The following is a 21,937-nucleotide window of genomic DNA, read 5'->3' as shown; positions in this document are numbered from 1 at the left end:
CCTACTGTATGACATGCATTCCTCTTGGATCTGATGGTAAGTTTTTGAATGTACAAAAATTGGTGTATGAAGAGTGACCAATGATAGAACCCTGGATAACATTTTGCTCAACTGAATCTTACAAAAAAAAAAAAAAAACCCAACAAAAAAAATTTAGTTAGAATTTTCTCAGGTCTGATGTGAACAGCATTTTTATGGAGTTTATAGAATGTACTCAATGTGTATAAGATCAGTGATAAAAAACTAGCCTGTTAATGTATCTTTTGAATGGTTGAGTGCTCTGTCTTTAAAATATTTGAAAGGTGGTCTGTACATGCCTGTAGACTAACTACCACTGGCCTCCTAGTAATGTCCTGTTTTCTTATAACCTAGTCTTTGGGAAATTAATACCATTTTATATTGACTTATTCTACCATGATGATTCCATCCACTATGACTTTATGATGTGCCAGAAAGTTGGTGCCCAGCGTACAGTGCTGGCACACTAGGGCTACACAGAGAAATCCTGTCTGGGGTGATGGGGAGGCGGAAGCGGGGGGCGGGGTGGGAGCTGATGCCATCTGAATGTAGGTTTGTTTTTTTTTCATTCTTCAAGGCAGGGTTTCGCTGTGTAACAGCCCTGGCATTTTCTTTTTAAATTTTATTCTCTGAGATTTATGTGTATCTATGAGTGCCTGCATGTACGTATTTGCACCACGTGAGTATAGATGCATAAGAGGTCTGAAGAGGTGGTTCTCTGAAAATGGTTACTTGCTGTCATGAGATGTTTGGTATCACCTAGAGCACCTAGGTCCTCTGGGAGAAGCAGCAAGTACCCTTAACTGCTGAGCCATCTCTCCCATCCCAAACCTAAAAGTATCACTGAAGGGTAAGTCTTTTGGTTAAGACTCGAGTGATTTCTAAATTAATTAATTAATTAATTGATGTTGACCTCTGGCTGCCACACATTCATGAATGGGTGCGCAGCATTCAGTATTCCATTTTTGGCATACTAAGCTTTTTCCATCTGCTGTGGAAATATGAGCATTATTGTATTGCTGTATATAGTGATCCTTAAGGAGATCTGGTCTGGATCCTTACGGAGAGTGGGTAGGGACTCTTAGATACTTATTTTGATGGACGCAGTGGCACATGCTTTTATTCTGGTAAGGCAGAGGTAGGTGAATCTCTGGGTTCCAGGCCAGCTCTAAATACGCAGTGAAACCCTGTCCTAAGTTTACATGGCATGTATATGTGTATGAATGTGCATGCATGCTGCAGTGCATGTGTGTCAGTCAGGACAAGTGTGGAGTCAGTCCTAATTCTGCTGTTGTATTTAGGCAGTTAGAGTTACTTTTTTTTTTAAATCTTATTTGCATTAGTTTTTTGCCTGCATGTATGTCTGTGTGAGGTTGTCAGATCTTGAAGTTGCAGACGGTTGTGAGCTGCCATGTAGATGTTGGGACTTGAACCCAGGTCCTTTGGAAGAGCAGTGTTCTTAACCACTGAGCCATCCCTCCAGCACTATGGCAGTTAGATTTACATTGCAAGCATTTTATTACCAAGACATTTCACCAGCCTGCTGTGTTTGTGCTGGGGGTTGAACACAGTCCTCAACTGTGCTAAGTATATGTAAGTACTGATTAATAACATAGTCACCAAGTTTGCTTAAAGCAAGGAAAATAATATTGGAAAAAATTAAGGATAATATACTTATAAAATATTTAATACCTTTGAAAGCTGAGTAAAAATTTCATTTTATGTGGTGAGGGGAAACATTGGAAAAGACAGCAAAGACTAAAATAATTTATAGCCGCTTCCAGGAGTGCCTTCCAGGTTAGAGTACTTTTTTTGTCTTTGGTATTTGGAAATAGTTTGGAAAATAGTTAGACATTTTTTGTAGTCTAATCAAAGACAATCTTGCATACTAAACATTCAGAGCCTTTTTAAAAAGGATAGAAATCTTGGGCCAATAAGATGTTTACACCCAGGCCTGACAACCTGAGTTCAGTCCCTGGACCTCCAAAGGGAAGAAGATAACTGACTCCTGAAAGTTGTCCTCGGACACTGGTCCCGGCTCCCCAGAATGCTGCGGTGTATGTTCACACACATGCTCACAGTAAATTCAAATATTTAAAAGAGAAAGCTCTAGTTCTGGATCTTTTATCATTTAAAGTTGTGTAAAGTACTCATCCATGTAAACATGACGTGAAGGAAACCATCCTAATCTGTTACTTCTCTGCTAACTCCAAATGATCGTGTCTTTTTTTTTATTTTTTATTTTTTTAAGATTTTATATATCCAGTGTTCTGTCTGCATGTATGCCTACATGCCAGAAGAGGGCACCAGATCTAATTATCGATGTTGTGAGCCACCGTTTGGTTGCTGGGAATTGAACTCAAGATCCCTGGAAGAACGGCCAGTGCTCTTCACCTCTGAGCTCTCTCCAGCCCCAAATGATCATGTATGTCTTAGCTGGAAGATGGAGAGCAGGTGAGCAGGGCAGATCCAGGGCAGTGCAAGTGTGGTTAGTGCATAGGTTGTGGCAATGATGCAACAGGCAAAGCAAGAAATAATCCTTTGTCCTATTTTTATACCAAAGCTCAATTAAAATGAGTGCTGGGTGTAGTGATGCACACAGGTGATCCTAACACTAGGGCTGCTGAAGAGAGGAGAATTATATTAAGTCCTTGAGACTGTGTAGTGTGGCAAAGAGAGAAGTTCTCAGTAGAGGGTTTCTATACATTGATTTGAGATGGCATGACTAGTGCATTACAAGAGAAGGAGACAGATTACAACCTAAGAATAAGGGTCTAGCAAAAACAAGAGATGGCAAGCTGATACTTGAAAAATTAGTAGTTAATACTGTGCAAAATTTTGTTATTACCACTGCTTTGGTTATGCTGGGAATGTCAGGTCTGTTGAGGATGATCTTTACACACAGGTCTTCTGTTGGGAAATCATTGCATTTGATAATAAATGGGCTGTCTGCATATTTTGTAGGCTTTTCTTATTCCTTATCTACCAGGCATATCCAGTCTGTGGTCTAGGGTAGCTATGAATGTGCCCCAACACAAAATAATAAAGTTACTTAAAATATGATTTTCTGGGTGGGTGTGGGTGTAAACTCTATTGCACAGTTTTCAAGTGTAAATGCTGCAGATGGCAATGCTGTGGTACAGTGTCCAAAGGCTGGACACACTGTAAACTGTTGCCTCCCTTGTTTTTTGGCCAAGGAATATTTGCCAGCAGATTTTAAAAAATGTACAGGGGCAGCAAGATAGTGTGGAGAGAGGGCTTTTCAACATGCCTGGTGAGTTTGAAAACATAAAATCTTTTAAAGAATCATATTCCCTTTAGGAATTTGTGCTGGCGAGATGGCTCAGTGGTTAAGAGCACTGGCCGTTCTTGCAGAGGACCTGGGTTCAGTTCCCAGCACCATGCCTTACAGTCATGAGTAACTCCAGTTCCAGAGAACCCAGCGCTCTCTTCTGGGCTAATGGACACTGTACACATGTGGTAGGTACACAGACCTACATGAGAGCAGAACACCAATATACAATTTTAAAAAAAGGAATTTACAGGGCTGCCACTGCCAATCCTGATGGTGGAAACAGAGAGCTGACTTCAGAGTTCTGACCTGCTGTGGCTCCCATGAGCCTACCCACCTCCTCCCCACAATATAGGGAAACAAGTAAATTATGTATCAAGTCTGTGTGTGTTACATGTCTTAATTTTGAGTCTTTTTTTTTTTTTTTTGTGGTTATCTTTTTGTTTGTGCTCTAACAAAGCTCACCTGAAGATGAGAGAGCAGAGCTAGCCACTAGTTAACCCTAGAGGCCTGGAGGTCTGCACTGACAAACAGGAATTGATACAGCTAGGGGACAAGAGCTCCAGGAGTCGGCAAGGCGAGGCTTGGCTGTGGCTTCCTCCTTTGTTCTCTGCTCTTTCAGCATTTACCCTGATATGTGGCTCTGGATTTATTTTTATCTTTTTAAAAATTTATTTATTTATTAAAGATTTCTGCCTCGTCCCCGCCACCGCCTCCCATTTCCCTCCCCCCCCCAATCAAGTCCCCCTCCCTCATCAGCCCTAAGAGCAGTCAGGGTTCCCTGCCCTGTGAGAAGTCCAAGGACCCCCTACCTCCATCCGGGTCTAGTAAGGTGAGCATCCAAACTGCCTAGGCTCCCACAAAGCCAGTATGTGCAGTAGGATCAAAAACCCATTGCCATTGTTCTTGAGTTCTCAGTAGTCCTCATTGTCCGCTATGTTCAGCAAGTCCAGTTTTATCCCATGCTTTTTCAGACCCAGGCCAGCTGGCCTTGGTGAGTTCCCAAAAGAACATTCCCATAAGAACAATTAGAACTCGTGCAGCACTTTTTCATCTGGAACTCTGTTGGTGGAGGAATCACTTACTCCTGTTTTCCCTGTGTATCATGATTGTTTGCTAACAAAGTAAAGGGTTATTGACCTGTTAAGTCAGAGACTGATAACTACAATATTTGGAAACACACTGTTCTTTTCCTATCAATGCGTTGATGACCATTTTCCAAAGATCTTTATGTGGTGTTGGTGTGTGCCACAGGTGTGCCACACGTGTGTGCCCACAGAGGCCCAGGCACGAAACTTTGGAGAGTATGTGAGTAGAAATCAGGTATAAGCTTTTTACCAGGTAAGTGTCTTAGGTTCATCCAAGTTGTTCCAAGGATCACTGGTTTTCAGGGCTCGGGTAAAGGGGGGGGGGCTTATATGATATACATAAACAGTTATTCACTTGTAGAAGGACAATTTGAATTATTCAGCTTTTTGATTGTACAAATTGGTGTTGTACATTTGTGTGGCAGTTTTATTTAAGTGTTAAGTTTTTGTTTCTCATGAATAAATGTCCAGTAGTACAAATGCTGGGTTACATGTTAGTTTTATTTGTGTGTGCAAATGTGTGTGGACAACTATGCCACAGTTTACTTGCAGATGCCAGAGGACAACTTTGGGGAGTTAGCACTCTTCTACCATATGTCAGAGGGACAAACTCAGTTTGTTAGGTTTGCCAAGAGAGGTCTTTACCCACTTTGAGCTACCTTGCTAGCTCCATGTTATTATTTTTAGACATAGTCTATATAGTCTTGATTGTCCTGTAACTTGTTACATAGATCTGCCCATCTTTGCCTCCTAAGTGATGGGATTAAAAGTCTGATTCATCATACCTAGCCCTGCATTAGTTTTTTGTTTTGTTTTGTTTTTCTTAGGGGACCTGGAGAGATGGCTCAAGCTGTTAAGATCTGTTGTGGTTGTTGTTAGTTCAGAAGACCTGGGTTTGGTTCCTAGCACCCATGTGGTGGCTCACAACCATCTATAATTCTAGTTTCAGGGGATCAAATACCCACTTGTGGCTTCTGTAGGAAACTGCACACAGCATATATTCATACACATACTCCTGTAAGAAAGATGTAGGGATTCAGTCCTGTGGCCTCTTATAAGTAACATAATGGCTTTGAATCTGTGTCCTTTCTTGGAAAGGCATTGATACTGCTTCAGATTACGACATGAGATTTCAAAATGTAGGCATAGAGAAACAAAGGAATTTAGAAGTAGAAAGGAGCCCAAGGGTTTCTGTCAGTGTGCGGAGTGTGTCTGGATTGTATGAAGGAACTAATCATTATATTCTTTCATATAAATTTTCTGGCTTTTTTTTTTTAAATTAGGGTGTCATGTAGCCCAGGCTGGCTCACAATTACAGTACTTCTTAGTCTCTGGAGTGCTGGGGTTAAAGGCATGTACTACCACATCTACACTCAAGTTTTTTTTTTTTTTTTAAATTTTTTTTAATATTTATTTATTTATTATGTATACAATATTCTGTCTGTGTGTACGCCTGCAGGCCAGAAGAGGGCATCAGATCTCATTACAGATGGTTGTGAGCCACCATGTGGTTGCTGGGAATTGAACTCAGGACCTCTGGAAGAGCAGGCAATGCTCTTAACCTCTGAGCCATCTCTCCAGCCCCCTACACTCAAGTTTTAATATGTACTTAAAATTATTTGTCAAATGAAGGGGTGGGCTCAAAGGAGTTTTGACTTCCTAAGACTGGTTAGCTGGTATTTAAGGTTAACTTCCATATTGTTTTGAATAGATATTGTTTCCTGAGCCATATTCTAGGCTTAAAGAATGGTAACATTTTATTTTTTCAAATATTTATTATTTATGTATACAGTGTTTTGCCTGCATGTCTGCATGCCAGAGGAGGGCACCAAATCTCATTACAGGTGGTTATGAGTCACAATGTGGTTACTAGGAATTGAACTTGGAACCTTTGGAAGAGCAGTCAGTGCTCTTAACCTATGAGCCATCTCCCCAGTCCCGAATGGTAACATTTAAAAAAATATGTATTTTACTATTACCTTTTTCCCCCCTTTCAAGACAGGGTGTCTCTGTAGATTTGGAGCCTGTCCTAGAAGTCCGTCTGTAGAGCAGACTGACCTGTCTGTGCCCGAGTGCTGGGATTAAAGGTGTGCACCACCACTGCATGGCTACTATTGTCCCTTGTGTGTATTCATGTTAGCGCACGTGCGACGGTGGACCCGAATGCTTGTGTAGCACCCCAGACTCTGAGCAGTGGGTGGTCTTTGTCCGTCCCGCCACAGGGTTTCTCTGTGTATCCCTGGCTGTCCTGGAACTTGCTCTCTAGACCAGACTGGCCTTGAACTCTGCCTCTGGAGTGCTGGGATTAAAGGCCTGCGCTACCACCGCCTGTCCTGGTTTTTGCTTCTCGTAATCATAAGGACCTTTTAGGTAAAATGTATGTTTGGGCGTAGAGGTAACTGAGTACACTGGCAGATCCAAAACAAAGTGGTATGACAGAAAAACTCAGAGAAGCTGGGCAGTGGTTGCCAACAAGTTGGCTTTAATCCCAGCATTTGGGAGGCAGAGACAGGAGGATTCTCTGTGAGTTCAAGGCCAGCCTGGTCAACAGAGCTAGTTCCAGGACAGTTTCACGGAGAAACCCTGTCTCGAAAAACAGTAAAGGAAAAAGAGAGAAAGAAAGAAAAGAAAAACATTACATGCTAAATTAATATGTCTTAAAATTTCTGATAAATAATTTTCACTGGAGGTACAAAATTACAGGGACTTGGTTTCTGTTAATTTTAAGATAATAATGTTTAATGGTAAATATACCTAAATATATTTTGATTTATAATTTATTTCAACAACATTTTCAGATGCTTATTTACCTTCTGTTTATTGACCTGGTAAAAGAGCACATAATCCAACTGCATCTCAGAATGCAAGTCATCTCTACACTTCTGTTAAACTACTGTAGTAATTTATACAATTAACAAGATAAAAGTCAGATCAAGTGATGGCTTATTTGATTTTAGTATAATTGAGAAAGTAACATTGAAAGACTCATATGAAGCAGATAATACACATTTAAAAATAAACATTTTGGTTTTTGCTTACAGTTTTTCTTTTTATGATTAATATAGGCAACATGGTTCTTAATATCTTTTTATTTTTATCTATAAAAAATAAAATCTTTAACATTTGTAAGTTACTTTTTTCAATAAAGATACTATTACCATTTTAAATGGCAAGAAGTAACTGAATTATAGATTTAAAAATCAGTGGCACAAATTACATACATACAAGATGATGTTAGTAACAAGTACAGTGTTAGGTACAGTACAGTATCAGCTGTATCTAAGAGGTAGAATTCTTAATCACAGTCTTACAGAAAAGACACAGTAGACTCAAGTGTAGTCTGCTTATCAGTTATGGTACCTATAGATTGCTTCCCTTCCACTTGAAAGCGGAAAAAGGCTTTTTTAGGTAATGATCTCACTTTGTTCTGTATGTGCTGAGGAGTTTTGCTTACAATACTGGAGCATTTTCTTGGCCAGTTACTGATCATATATGGTATTTATGTTTTGAAAAGCCTCTGAATAGAGAAAAATAAATCTCTATTCTCCCAAGAAGGAAAAAAATATAGTATATCTCTGTACTATTCTGAGTATAAACTGTAAATGAAGTATTTCTCTGAGTACCTACCATATGTTTTGTGTGTGTGAGATGGAAGATCATTATTGCTCAGTAAGAGTTATGGCAATATATAACACACACACACATATAATGGGTACAATACCCAGATTTGATCATTTTTTTTCTAATCGACAACATTGTTTCATGATGAAGCTAAATTACTAGAACTTGAATAAGATTGTACTACAGACTAATAAGCTAGAAAGACAGCGTTTTTGTGTGTATTGGCTTTTATATTCACATTAGCTGTTTATAATTTAGGATTGTTTTAATCCTTCAAAGTCATAAGTGACCATAGGTACTTAGGTATTATAATTTTGTGAAAATTATAATAAAACCTATAATAAATATGTATAAACTTTATAGTAGGATGTGCATTTCATAAAATCTACCTGAACATTTATAATTGAAAACAGTAACTAGAAAATAAAAACTGACAAACATAATTTATTCCAGTGAACTTCAAATTACCCTTCTCTGTTTTCTATTAGAATTGGGATAGCAAGGTGAGCCCATTTGATTCTAGATATTATGGTTCTACTTAGGTGAACTTTTGTATTTGGTAGTCTCATGTTTATCTAATTTTTCCCTCATTCTGATGATTTTGAGAACTTAGGAGCTATTTATTTACATAAGGTCAGATCTATTCAGCAGTGTATCCCTCACACCTGCTGGTGACAAAGTATTATCTAAACCAATAGCTATTGGCCAGATAACTTAACCTTTAATCCCAGCACTTGAGAGTCAGAACTCGGGAGGTAGAGGCAGGTGGATCTCTGTGAATTTGAGGGCAGCCTGGTTTACAAAGTGAGTTCGAGGATAGCCAGGGCTACACAGAGAAACTCTGTCTGGAAAACAATAACAACCAAAAAAAAAAAAAAAACAAACCCAACAAACAAAACCAATAGCTGTGTAGAAACCAATACAACAGTTTTGATGGGTAGTATAAAAGTACATTCATTTTTATCTCAAATTTTATCTTAGCTAATGTCTAGACAGAATGCATCCTATTCATAAACATCAACTACCCTATTTATATCTTCACATAAGAAAACCTTTATAATGTCATTTCAATGAGAAAGACATTGCCTAATTTTTGAGGAAAGAATGCCCTTCCAATTTAATTATCAAAATGTTAGTTCTTGGAAATGTAAGCTAAGTTTATAAAAACTAATACTTTTCTATAATGTTTCACATTGTATTTGGTTATAAAATTCTTAAAAATAGCCGGGCAGTAGTGGCACATGCCTTTAATCCCAGTACTCAGAAGGCATAGGAAGGTGGATCTCAGTGTTTGAGGCTGACCTGGTCTACAGAGCTAGTTCCAGGACAAGGGCAACATAAACCCTGTCTTGAAACCCCCCCACCCCCAAAAAAAGAAGAAAAGAAAAATTTTTAAAGTATCATTTCAGTGGTATACATATAGTTACTTTTTTTGGAAAGATGTAATGGTTAGTCCATAATTATATAATCCTCAAATGATTTGCAAACTTGATAAATTATTTTGTACCAGCCAATTTACAGAGAAAGTTCTGTGTAAAAGCAAACTGGTGGTGTGTTTATGGATACTGTTCATTTATTTAACTTATACATATTTGGGAGAGATTTTTAAACCTAAAAAATGTTAATTGCTCCAATCAAATCTAAATTATATATGATATCCTGTTATATACATTTAAGTGTATAACTGGGTCAATAAAGTTATCTGGATATACAATGATTTTCCATAGTAAATTTTACATATCTTATACTTAATTTCTGAAAATGTTATGGGAATGACTACTAATAATCTTGACTGTAACAGTGTATTAGAATTTTCTACCTCTTTTTTTCCAATGTTAAGTAATCTATGTTGGAGTTTTAAGTTCTACTTTTCCTCTTATCTTCAAACAGACTTTTCAGCATATAAACCTGAATACCTGACACTACCACCATGACCGTCAAATTCACCACGGACCAGAAGTTGACTCTGTCAAAGTTGCTTTCTTGTATGTTTCGATCACGAGCTTCAAATGCTCTAAGCAGAGTTTGTATCTGACCACTTTTGCTCAGTCTGGACTTGATGCTGTTGATGGACTCCTGGAAATAAATACAGTAATTTTTCTATTAAAAATACTAAGAACAAGTTTCTTTAATAATATGCTTTATGCTAGTTTTCAAAACCAAAACAATTTTTAAAATATATGAGAATATAATTCAGTTAAAGGACCGGTATGATTTGTGTCACCTGGAGATCCTCCATGAGGCTTTAAAATATTAATAATATATTTAAATTTATTTAGCAGAGGAATAAAGATACTTTGAAGAGTCAAGATCAAAGTAATTGCGTTAGCGTAGCACCAGGACTTTTATACATATCTCTCTTAATGTTCCGACAACCATAAAATATTTTTTAATCACAGTTTTTAAAAGACCAGCTGATTATATTTTTAGTTATTTGGCAGTTTTTACCTAATGCATTGTGTGTCTATAATACACATTATACATTTGAGTGTTTGCTATGTCATCCAGGGAGGTCCAACACACATTGTAACAATGCAGGAGTGTGGAGTGATGTGAGGCGTAAGGCATGGGATGTCAGCAAACCTTGCAGTGAAAGAGGTCCCGGCCCTGTCGACACCTCTAAGACTTTAGATCTGTGAAATTCACTTCAGATTTTTGACCTCTGGAACTATGAGAAAATAAGTTTAAACTTCTTTTTTATTTTTTAAATTGCACTGTTTCTGCAAAAAAAGTATTTTTAAGAAAAGATTCACTTGAGATAAGTGATTTTAAAAACTAATAAAAAGCTAAACGTAAGCTAAAATTGAGATTTGAAATGATGTAAAAATATGGTGAAACCTAGTTTTTGGAAAATATGGTTAAGAATGCTCACTTTAGTCCCTGCCATACACTAAGATATCTGACCAATGAGCTGCCGTTACTTATTAATGTCCTACTAACCAGGATGTCCTCCAGCTTCATCTCCAGCACATCCGTGTCAGAGATATATCTTTTCCAGTCTTCTTGTTCCTGAGCTTCTTCTCCCATGTTATCCAGGATCAGTTCAAAAAAAATTACCTTCTCAGAAATGGTGCTAAATGTATTATCAAAGCAGAACATGTAGTCACCAACTTCAGTCTCCACACTACATTAAAACAAGGGAACATTTTTAGTATTCTGTACATCTAACCTTGACAATATATTCAAATACTTGCAAGTTACACATACTTAAAATTTACCTGGTCAATTACATTAAATTATTTTAATCTTGTTTTGTTTTGTTATCAAGACAAGGGTTTCTCTATGTAACAGTCCTGGCTGTCCTGGAATCCCCTTTGTAGACCAGGCTGGCCTCAAACTCACAGAAATTTGCCTGTCTCTGCTTCCCGAGTGTTGGGATTAAAGTCGTATACCACCAATGCCCGGCCTGATCTAGTTTCTCTTTTTGGTGGGGGAAGGAATAGATTCTATACAGAGTCCTACTCATATGCAAATATAGCAAACAACCTGCTCTTCAACTGAGATTCGTCTTTAAACTGAGTTTTGTTTCCTTTTCAGAAGCAGTGATAGAACTGGAGAGATGGCTCAGTGGCAGAGCGCACTCTCTGCCCTTAGAGAAGACTGCAGTTAGGGTCCCAGTATGCACGCACCTGACTCTTAACTGTAGTTTCAAAGGATCTGACATCTTTTTCTGACTGACAGGTGACATACACACAAATACAAAGATTTTCTTTCAGGTTTCTGACACAAAATACTGTTTACAAAGATAAGAGATGAGGTCTGTAGCCAGTAACTGGAACTTTACTCTGAGATTACCTGTACTGAATAAACACGATTCATATCTAAACTGAATTTAAGTCCTTGGTCTTGCTGGGTACCGTGGCTCTTGATACTTAATTGTTGTAACGTGAATACAACCTCTAATAACCATGTTTTGTTAATCTCATTTTTTCTATTTCCAGTTTGTATTTGCATTGGGCATTGTAACTGGCTTTACACTCCACATTAGTTGATACTCATTTCTCTTCAATAATTTAGCACTACTTTCATATATTGCACTTCCTCTAATCGGTATTACATTGGGAGTTCGTGTAACTGGACATTTCTAGATAAAATGAAGTTCACATAGAATGAGATGAACATAGCCTATTATGGGCCAAGGTGAAACTTGGTTGGCCTTCATTGCTTTGGTGCTGGGGACTAGATCCAGTGCCTCACATATACTAAGCAAGCAAGTGATCTGTCCCTAAGCCACACCCCCAGAGCTAAAGCCTGGTTTTATTTCCAAATTAATAGATTTTTCTAAGATATTACTCAGAGTTTGCCTGTATTTTTTTTTACAAGCTCCATTTTATGATTTGGATATGAAAGTGTCCCAAAAGGTTTGTTCCCATAAAAATGTTTAGAGGTGACTGTATCGTGAGCATTGACTGAACTATTGGGAGGTGAGAAAGTAGATTGGGATTGGCAATACTGTCTCCCCCTCTCCCTCCCTCCCTCCCTCCCTCCCTCCCTCCCTCCCTCCCTCCCTCCCTCCCTCCCCCCTCCCTCTCCCTCTCCCTCTCTCTCCCTTCTCTGTTCCATTTGCTATGAGGTGAGCTGCTTTGCTCCTCATCAAGTATGGCCCAGAACAAAATGGAGCATAGTAACTGGTGGTTTGAGTGAAAATGGCCCCCAAAGGTTCATAGGGAGTGGCACTGTTGGAAGAAGTATGCTATTGAAGGTGGGCTTTGAGGTTTCCAATGCTCAAGCCAGGCCCAGTGTCTTTCTTCCTGCTGCCTGTCAATTCTATCTGGACACAGAACTCCCAGCTACCTCTCCAGCACCATGTCTGCCTGTGTGCTGTCACGCTTGCTGCCATGATGACAATGGATTAACATAAGGTTTGCTGTGGTGTCTCTGTACAGCAACAGAAGTCCTAAGACAATAACCATCAACTTACATCTCAAAATAAACCTTGTTTTTTTTAACTTGACTTTCTCAGATATTTTGTCACAGCCTGAGCAAACACTGGTGAACAGAGTGAAGAACAATTATAAACAGAAACAAATGTTATAGTATCCATAAAACCAGTCAATGGCTCTTGTGAAGGACACATCATTCATTCAGGAGTGTCTAACCTGTGGCTCACAGGTTGTCTGTGTCGTCTGTCAGAGGACGGTTATGAATACAGCTCACAAAACAGTGAACTTGCTAAAAACGTGAGCTTTCCTAAAAAATAATTTATTTTTTATAATTGATTATACAGTTTTTGAGTGTAAACTCTGGAGATTGTATTGCAGAGTCAAAAGGTGGACATACCTGGATGATATGGCTCCAAAAAGGGCAAGAAATAAATAATTTGATCCTCCTAAGTTTGATTTTACTTGAATTTTTATTTTATTATTGTCATTAGGCTTGCCTAGTATCCCAAAAGCAGCAAGAATTCACAGGCAATACAGAAGTAGTAGGCAAGAATGATGCTATGTCGGGGGAGGCACGCATTGAGACAGGGTTTCTTTGTGTAGCCGTGGCTGTCCTGAACTCACTCTGTAGATGAGGTTAGTCTCAAACTCAAAGACCTTTGTCTGCCTGTCTCCTGAATGCTGGGATTAAAGGCACTAGCCATCATGCCCAACTTTATACATATTTATGTTTATTCCTTAGTATTTTTCTGGATAATTAAATTTATTAATATCTGAACTAAGTAGGTAATGTTTCCTATCTACAAAGCAAATATTAACTTCCACTGAAATAATTTTTAAAAAAATTAATGTAATTTTTAAATCATTTCACATGTTGAAAATAAAACTTTTGAATGATTTAAAAATTATATTTCATATAAACTATACATATCTAACTGATATATATGTGTATATAAACAAGTTACTCAGAAAAAGTTATGATGAAGTTTATAGTATTATAAACATTAATTCATTTCAAATGAATTGTAGTCTTAATTGAACTCTACTTAGCCATTTTAACAAATGCATTTAACAAAAAGAATACATTATATTATTCTTTTCTACTGTGTATACACCCATTTTTTGGATTTATTTTATGTGTATTAGTGTTTGCCTTGGTGTGTATAAATGCACCATGTGTGTGTTTCTTGCCTATGGAGATCAGAAGCGGGTGCTTGATCCTTTGGAAATGGAGTTACGGTAGCTGAGAGCCACTTCTGGGTATCTGATATCAATTTCTGGTTTTGCAGGTACCTGTTACACATGTGGACCACATACATACATGCAAGTAAAACATTCATACACACAATTTCTTTTGTTTGTTTTTGAGACAGGGTTTCTCTGTGTAGCTTTGGAGCTTGTGTTGGAACTCGCTCTGTAGACCATGCTGACCTCGAACTTACAGAGATCCACCTGCCTCTGACTTCTGAGGGTTGGGATTAAAGGTGTGAGCTGCCACCACAAGGCCCATACACACAAAATTTTAAAAACAAAAACGAAAAAAAAAAAAAAAACATCTGGGCAGTGATGGTTCATGCTTTTAATCTCAATCCTTGGGAGGCAGAGGTAGGTTGATCTCTGTGAGTCTGAGGTCAGCCTGGTCTACAAAGCGAGTTCCAGGACAGGGCTATACAGAGAAATCCTGTCTGGGAAAAAAGGCCAGACATGGTGGTGAATGCCTTTAATCCCAGTATTCAGGAGACAGAGGGAAGTAAGCAGATCTTAGTACCGCCAGTCCAGACAGTTACATGATTGAACTCTGTCTCAAAAACAGTAACAACCAAAAAACAATGTTTTTAAGCCAAGAAGGCCGATTTTAAATGTTAATAGATTAACCAAAAGCAAAGGAAAAAGTTAGCTGGGTGTGGTACCCTTGCTGGTGGATGCCTATGATTGATCACAGCACTCACAAGGCTATGGTACAAGGATTATTCTAAATTCCAAGCCAGCCAGGGATACATGTAAATATATTGTGTCTCAAACAATCAACTTACGTGTGAACACCATCTGATTTTCTTTGCTCAAAAACTAAGGTTCTGCCCTCTGGGGAGGTAAGATGGAAATCAATATCTAATCCTGCTCCATCTAAAACCTATAGAAGAGAAAAAAAAAAAAAACATGTATTACAAACCCTGAAAATAGAAACTTCTATATCATGTGATATAAAGGCTTTTAAAATATTTTACCTATTTATTTACTTATTTATTAGACACAGTGTTGTTGTAAGGAGGCCGCTTGTTGATTTCCTGGCTGCTCAGCCCCAAAATAATCACACAGAAACTATATTATTTAAAACATTGCTTGGCCCATTAGCTCTAGCTTCTTATTTGCCAACTTTTACATCTTAATTTAACCCATCTCCATTAATCTGTGTATCACCATGTGGCTGTGGCTAACCAGGTAAAATTCCATTCAGTTCCAGAGGGCTCCATGGCTTCTCTCTGACTCCGCCTTCTTTCTCCCAGCATTCAGCCTAGCTTTCCCCACCTACCTCAGTTCCTTTATTGACCACTGGTATTCACAGCATACAGAGGGGAATCCTACATCACAGTGTCTCTTTATGCAGCCCTGGCTGTCTTGGAACTCACTGTGTGTCCCTCAGAGTTCTGGGATTAAAGCCATGTGCCACCATGTCCTGCCTTTAAAAGCTGTGCAAGTGGAGGCCAGAGGTTGGCATCCTCCACTGTGTTCTGACTTCTTGAGAAGGATCTCCTCTGAGAAGGATCTCCTCACAGGCTGGCCTTAAGCTTGTCATTCCTCGCTCTCAGCTTCCTGAGTGTTTAGAATTACCCGCATTTGGCACCATTCCTGGCTTTCAAGGAAATCTTTGATTAATAAAAATTATTTTCCCATACAGACTCACTAACTCCATAGTTGGTTTCTCTGTGTCTAATTTTGCTTCCTTTAAATCTGCTTTTCACACTCCATCCAACAATCTGCTTAAATTTTATGTGTCTGCTGGGTAGTGGTGGCAGGTTGTGGGATATTTATCTTTTTGTTTTTGTTTTTTTTTTTTTTTTGAGACAGGTTTTTCTCTGTGGCTTTGGAGCCTGTCCTGAAACTAGCGCTTGTAGACCAGGCTGGCCTCAAACTCACAGAGATCTGCCTGCCTCTGCCTCCCAAGTGCTGGGATTAAAGGCGCGCGCCACCATCGCCTAGCTGATTCTCTCTCTCTTTTTTTTTTAGCTGATTCTCTTTACACAATTTCTTACACACATTAACTGTTCAGTAAGTGCTGAATTTTTGCTCACATGCTAATTTTTGCTTAGATTTTAGATACTATGAGTTCAGATACTTAATGTAAGCTATAAATCATCCTAAAGTTTCTTCATATAAAACTGGACATTAAGTTTTTTTTAAAAAGATTTAATAATAAACGTATTTGTCCACATGAGTACATTTGTGCACCACGTGCAAGCAGTAACTTCTGAGCTTTCACTCCATTCCACTACATGCATTTTATTCTGCTCTAATTAATAGCATTTGGAACTTAATTTTTAAAAAAGCCTCAAAGATAAAACACATCAACATATGTTTTGGTGCAAGGCTATTTGGAGGCACAGAAATTTGCCGGGTGGAAACTTATAGACTTTAACTAAGACACTTCTATTGCCATATTCTGCTGATATTAAAACAAAAACAAGGGAAGAATCCTGATGTTACAATGTTTTAATACACTATTATCTTATTTGATTTGAAAGTAATGGATATGCAGCTGGGACGGAAATGTACCACTAAATATGGTAACAGCTTCCTTGAACACATTTCAAAATCTGACTTAGATATATTCACATGGTCACACTCCAAATTCCCTAACTGAAGCAAACACCGTGATGATTTTTATAATACTGGAATCTGGTGAAAGTGGTGAGGGTAATGCAAACAGTGTCATCATTTCGTTCAATAATTAAAAAATAAAAAGAGAACGTGTACCATCCCCGTACTGTGAAACTCTTTTTTTTTTTTTTTTTTTTTTGGTTTTTCGAGACAGGGTTTCTCTGTAGCTTTGGTGCCCGTCCTGGAACTAGCTATTGTAGACCAGGCTGGCCTCGAACTCCCAGAGATCCGCCTGCCTCTGCCTCCCGAGTGCTGGGTTTAAAGGCGGGCACCACCACCGCCCGGCTCTGTGAAACTCTTAGAACTAGTGTATACTCGCTAGGAAAGCTATGGGTGAATTAAGAAACAAAGACTAACGCCACCGACGTCACCAGTGCTGGCCTCTTTCCGACCAGAGGAAAGGGAAGAGAGGGTAAGTGTCAATTTTAGGTCTGGCTAAATTTGTGAGTTCCAGACACCCAAGAGCCTCGCCTGTGCGCCTGCGCTGAGCAGGCCAGCTTCCCGGACGACCCTCTGGATTCACCTCGCCCGCGTTCCGCAAGTTTCCCAAGCCGGTGAGCGGCGAAGGCCAGCTCACCCCCGCGCTTACCTGGTATTCGATCTCCAGCGAGGCCTTCAGGGGCATGGGCTGGTAGAAGCACTCCTTCTGGCCGGCCGGGAGCGTGAAGGTGAAGTCGCTGTCCAAGGAGGGCTTGAAGCCGGCCGCCCCCCGCAGCAGCGCTGGGGGCAGAGCGGCCAGGAAGAGCACTGGGAACGGCAGCCAGGTCCTGCCGCCCATCCCGGTCGGAGCGATCTCCAGCAAGTGTTTAGCGAGGTGTGGGATGCCGGCACCTCCGCTCCGAACTCCCGAGCTCCAGGGAACTTGGGCGACCGCGGCTCACGCCGTCTTCGAAGGGGAAGCGCTGCCTTCCGCTGGGCTGGGTGAGGGCGGGGCTACTCCTCCCTTCCTGCCCCGCCCCCCCGCCCGGTTTCGGATCCGTGCTTCATACTGGACTTGTAGGTTTAGGCTTCCCTTACACAGCACACAGACAGACAGACATAGACACACAGACACACACAGATACAGACACAGAAACACACAGACATAGACACACACAGATCAATGAGTATCGGCGGCGGTAATGATGGGAATTGTAGTCCAATATGAACTCTGCGTGCAGCCCCTCCGCCCCCTGGTTTCGGATCCGTGCTTCATATTGGATTTGTAGGTTTTGGCTTCCCTCACACAGACACACAGACAGAAATACATAGACACACAGACACACACGGATATAGACACAGACACACACAGATATAGACACAGACACACACAGACACACACACAGATCAATGAGTATCGGCGGCGGTAATGATGGGAATTGTAGTCCAATATGAACTCTGCGTGCAGCCCCTCCGCCCCCTGGTTTCGGATCCGTGCTTCATATTGGATTTGTAGGTTTTGGCTTCCCTCACACAGACACACAGACAGAAATACATAGACACACAGACACACACGGATATAGACACAGACACACACAGATATAGACACAGACACACACAGACACAGACACACACACAGATCAATGAGTATCGGCGGCGGTAATGATGGGAATTGTAGTCCAATATGAACTCGATGTGCAGCCCCTCCGCCCCTTGGTTTCGGATCCGTGCTTCATACTGGATTTGTAGGTTTTGGCTTCCCTCACACAGACACAGACACACAAAATCAATGAGCACTGGCGGCGGTAATAATGGGAATTGTAGTCCAATATGAACTCGCCGTGCAGACCCCCTTTCCCCCAACCCGGGTTTCGGATCCGTGCTTCATACTGAACTTGTAAGTTTTGGCTTCCCTCACACAGACACACAGACAGGCAGACATAGACACACACAGACACACACAGACATAGACACACACAGATCAATGCGTATCGGCGGCGGTAATGATGGGAATTGTAGTTCAAAATGAACTCGGCGTGCAGAACCCATTCGAACGTCCAGCCTCATTTCCCGGCACGCTCTGCGCTCCGGCGACACCGCGGCGGAGCCTGCGTGGGGGCGGGGCTCGTGGCCCGGGAGGCGCGTCCCAACGGCTCCCGCGGCGGTTCGAACTCGGCGCCTCCGAGGTTCGCTGGTTCTCTAGGTCGTGTGTTGGAGGCTTCCACGTCGCGGCCTGCGCTGTCCTAGGCTTCGAGCGCAGAGGAGCCGCGCTGCGCCTTGGCCTGGGGTCGCTAAGTTCAGCTGCGACCTGGTGGTGAGCAGACGCCCCCTGACTGGAAGCGGGCTTTCCTTGCGTCCGTGCGCTCAGTGCACTCCCGGGCGGTGTGTTGTGTTTGAGGATGCCAGATGCTCTGCTCCCTCCAGGCAGATGGAGCCCCTCTTACAGTAGATTGAGCATCCTCGAGATAAAATACTGTATAAAACCATGGGCTCTTTCCCAAGCGGGAAAGCCTGTCTCATCCAGGGAGTATAGAGTGCTGGTTCTTCCCTTACTGAGAGTACAGCTAGAACGCTTTTTTCCCCCCAAGTAGGCTTGAAGATACCGTTGTCAGCGCCCCTAGGTAAGATGATGAGCCTTTCCACTTACATAGGACTGGTAAAAGGTCCTCAGGAAAATGACGATGTTTGAATACTAAACGTATTCACTGATGCTTCAGAACGGTTAGAAAATTCTTACATGAGAATGCAGAAGTTGTTGAACATAAAAACTCGACTTAGATGGTGTTATACAGTGTTGAGCGGCATTTTTCGATCTAATTCTCCTTTTTTTCTCCATCTTTGTCCGATATGAAGCTCGAGATGTTGTTGAACAGATGTGATTGAAGCAGAATGGGGACCCGAGTCACTATCTGACTGGGGAAGTCTTCGAACTTAAGCAGAAGCAGATTTGTGAAAACAATATCGGAAAGACAGTAGAAACATTTTATTTTCTAAACATCTTATTTAATTTCAATACTCAGCTTTTTCCAATAAGGTGAGAGTTTTTAATAACCCACCCCACTCTTGCAAATTTTTGAGTAGAGAATAAATGTACCAAACTATTTTACCAGAATAGAGACGGAGAAGGTAGCTTATTCATTTATCCATTCAAAATATTGAGCTTTCCTAAATACATTTTTTTACTTTATAGCCTTGAACATGGGAATTATATTGGTAGCCCAGCTTTTAAGAAGGGCGATAAAAGAGGCTCCACAATGAAAAAGAGTGAATGAAGTGTGAACAAGAGGTGAAATTGTAAGAAGATCTATGGCAGGAGTAGAAATTCTAAAGCTTTGAGTGTTATTTTAATAATTAAAATAGCAAAATATTCATTGCTATGATTTTAAAGATAACTAATTTTGCTTTATGTGTGTGTTTGGGTTCCTCTGAAACTGGAGTTACAGACTAGTGTGAGTCACCATGTGGGTGCTGAGAATAGCAATGGCAAGCCTTTGAAAGAGCAATCGGGACCCTTGAATTCTGAGCCATCTAGTTGATCCCAGACCTGCTTGCCCACAGTTGATGCAACCGAACGTTCCCCCATGTAGTTTCTGAGTTGAATTACTAAATGTCTTTTTGTTTTGTGTCTTTTTTGAGAGAATGTCTTCATATGTAGACCAGGCTGGCCTTGAGCTCACCTGCCTCTACTTCCCAAGAGCCAGGATCAAAGGAGTGGTAACCGTATTCAGCCTCTCGATGTCATTTTGATCTGTGATTATGACTTGTGAATGTGAGTATATTTAAATTTAACAGCCACTGTGAACAGGAGATGATAACTTATCTGGTAATACCACCTTTTAAGAAAATATGGAAGATTGTAGTGGTAACATCATATCGGATTGTAAAATGATTATTAAATTCTAACACCTCATATTGAAGTTAATTAGAAAAGTATACCTTGATTCAGATCTTGGATTGACCCTCCAAGATTTGCATGACTTTGAATAAATTTTTAAAAAATTGCATCAGTTCATTGTGTGTGTGTGTGCATGTGTGTGTGTGCGTGCACATGAGTGTACAGGTCAAGGGACAAATCTTGTGTGTGTCTGTGTGTATGTGCACACAAGTGTGCAGGTCAAGGGACAAATCTTTGTGTCTGTGCACACGAGTGTGCAAGTCAAGGAACAAATCTTATGTGTGTGTCTGTGTACACATGAGTGTGCAGTGTGCTGGTCAAGGAACAAATCTTGTGTGTGTGCATGAGTGGAGGTCAAGGGACAAATCTTTGTGTGTGTGTGCACATGAGTGTGGAGGTCAAGGGACAAATCTTTTTTTTTTTTTGGTTTTTCGAGACAGGGTTTCTCCGTGGTTTTGGAGCCTGTCCTGGAACTAGCTCTTGTAGACCAGGCTGATCTCGAACTCACAGAGATCCACCTGCCTCTGCCTCCCAAGTGCTGGGATTAAAGGCGTGCGCCACCACCGCCCGGCTCAAGGGACAAATCTTGTGTGTGTGTATGTGTATGTGTACACGAATGTGTGGGTCAAGGGACAAATCTGGGACGTCTGTTCTCTCCTTTGATCTGTGTTTTCTGAGAGGAACAAGATTAGGTTGTGTGTCTTGGTGCCAAGCACTTTCACAGTTTCTTCTTAAATTTTACTGCTATGAGAATATTTTGGCTGATACCATAAAGTCTTCAAGCAGAATGTAAGAATGTCTTTGTTTTCTTGTTAGGAAATGGAATCTAGTTCATCCGACTACTACAATAAAGACAATGACAATGAGGAAGAAGGTTTGCTTGCAAATGTTGCTTCATTGAGACATGAACTGAAAATAACAGAATGGAGTTTGCAGAATTTAGGAGAAGAGTTGTCCAGGCAAGGAAATAAAGTCACATGTATAAATTAAAGTATTAATTTATAAACATAAAATGGCTAGATTTTATTATATGTCATGTTTATTATGCCTCTTGACTAAGATATATTTTTCTGTACTTTTTAATATAATTCAGTTTGTAAAAATGGAAATATTAACAAGCATTTACATATTAAGAAAACATCTTGCTGGGCAAGCATCTTTAATCTCAGCACTTTGAAGGCAGAAGCAGACGATCTGAGTTCAAGGCCAGCCTGGTCTACAGAGTCCAGGACTGCCAGAGATACACAGAGAAACCCTGCCTTGAGAAATAAACAAAACGAAGCAAAACCCAAACATCTTTAATATATCAGGAATCAGTATAAACTATATATTCATAATTTTTATT

The 21,937-nt window shown here is 40.2% G+C and overlaps 2 protein-coding genes across 3 annotated transcripts in view; one reads left to right on the top strand and one right to left on the bottom strand.

The window, feature by feature from the left end:
• Positions 1-6,080: 6,080 nt before the first annotated feature.
• Tmed5 (transmembrane p24 trafficking protein 5) lies at positions 6,081-17,827 on the bottom strand. Of its 2 annotated transcripts, none has more exons than XM_057772564.1 (4): positions 17,368-17,803; positions 14,936-15,033; positions 10,960-11,143; positions 6,081-10,095 (listed from the first exon to the last, which is right to left on the bottom strand). In XM_057772564.1, the coding sequence occupies exons 1-4, from the start codon at positions 17,554-17,556 to the stop codon at positions 9,877-9,879; spliced, it is 690 nt and encodes a 229-aa protein (XP_057628547.1). In that variant the 5' UTR covers positions 17,557-17,803; the 3' UTR covers positions 6,081-9,876. The 2 variants fall into 2 exon arrangements, with proteins under 2 accessions (XP_057628547.1, XP_057628548.1); XM_057772565.1 differs by having other exon boundaries at positions 9,897-10,119; positions 10,935-11,143; positions 17,368-17,827.
• A 1,049-nt stretch (positions 17,828-18,876) lies between these two features.
• Positions 18,877-21,937, top strand: part of Ccdc18 (coiled-coil domain containing 18) — a 127,810-nt gene continuing 124,749 nt past the window's right edge. Inside the window, exons 1-3 of the mRNA XM_057772154.1 lie at positions 18,877-19,011; positions 19,551-19,731; positions 21,409-21,551. Of these exons, the coding sequence (XP_057628137.1) occupies positions 21,412-21,551 (140 nt within the window). The 5' untranslated portion in view covers positions 18,877-19,011; positions 19,551-19,731; positions 21,409-21,411. The remainder of the gene's footprint in view (positions 19,012-19,550; positions 19,732-21,408; positions 21,552-21,937) is intronic.

The sequence above is a fragment of the Chionomys nivalis genome, chromosome 6 (genome assembly GCF_950005125.1).
Source record: "Chionomys nivalis chromosome 6, mChiNiv1.1, whole genome shotgun sequence".
Classification (NCBI taxonomy): Eukaryota; Metazoa; Chordata; class Mammalia; order Rodentia; family Cricetidae; genus Chionomys; species Chionomys nivalis.
Note: the sequence above shows the minus strand (reverse complement) of the source record. Positions and strands in the feature narration are given on the sequence as shown.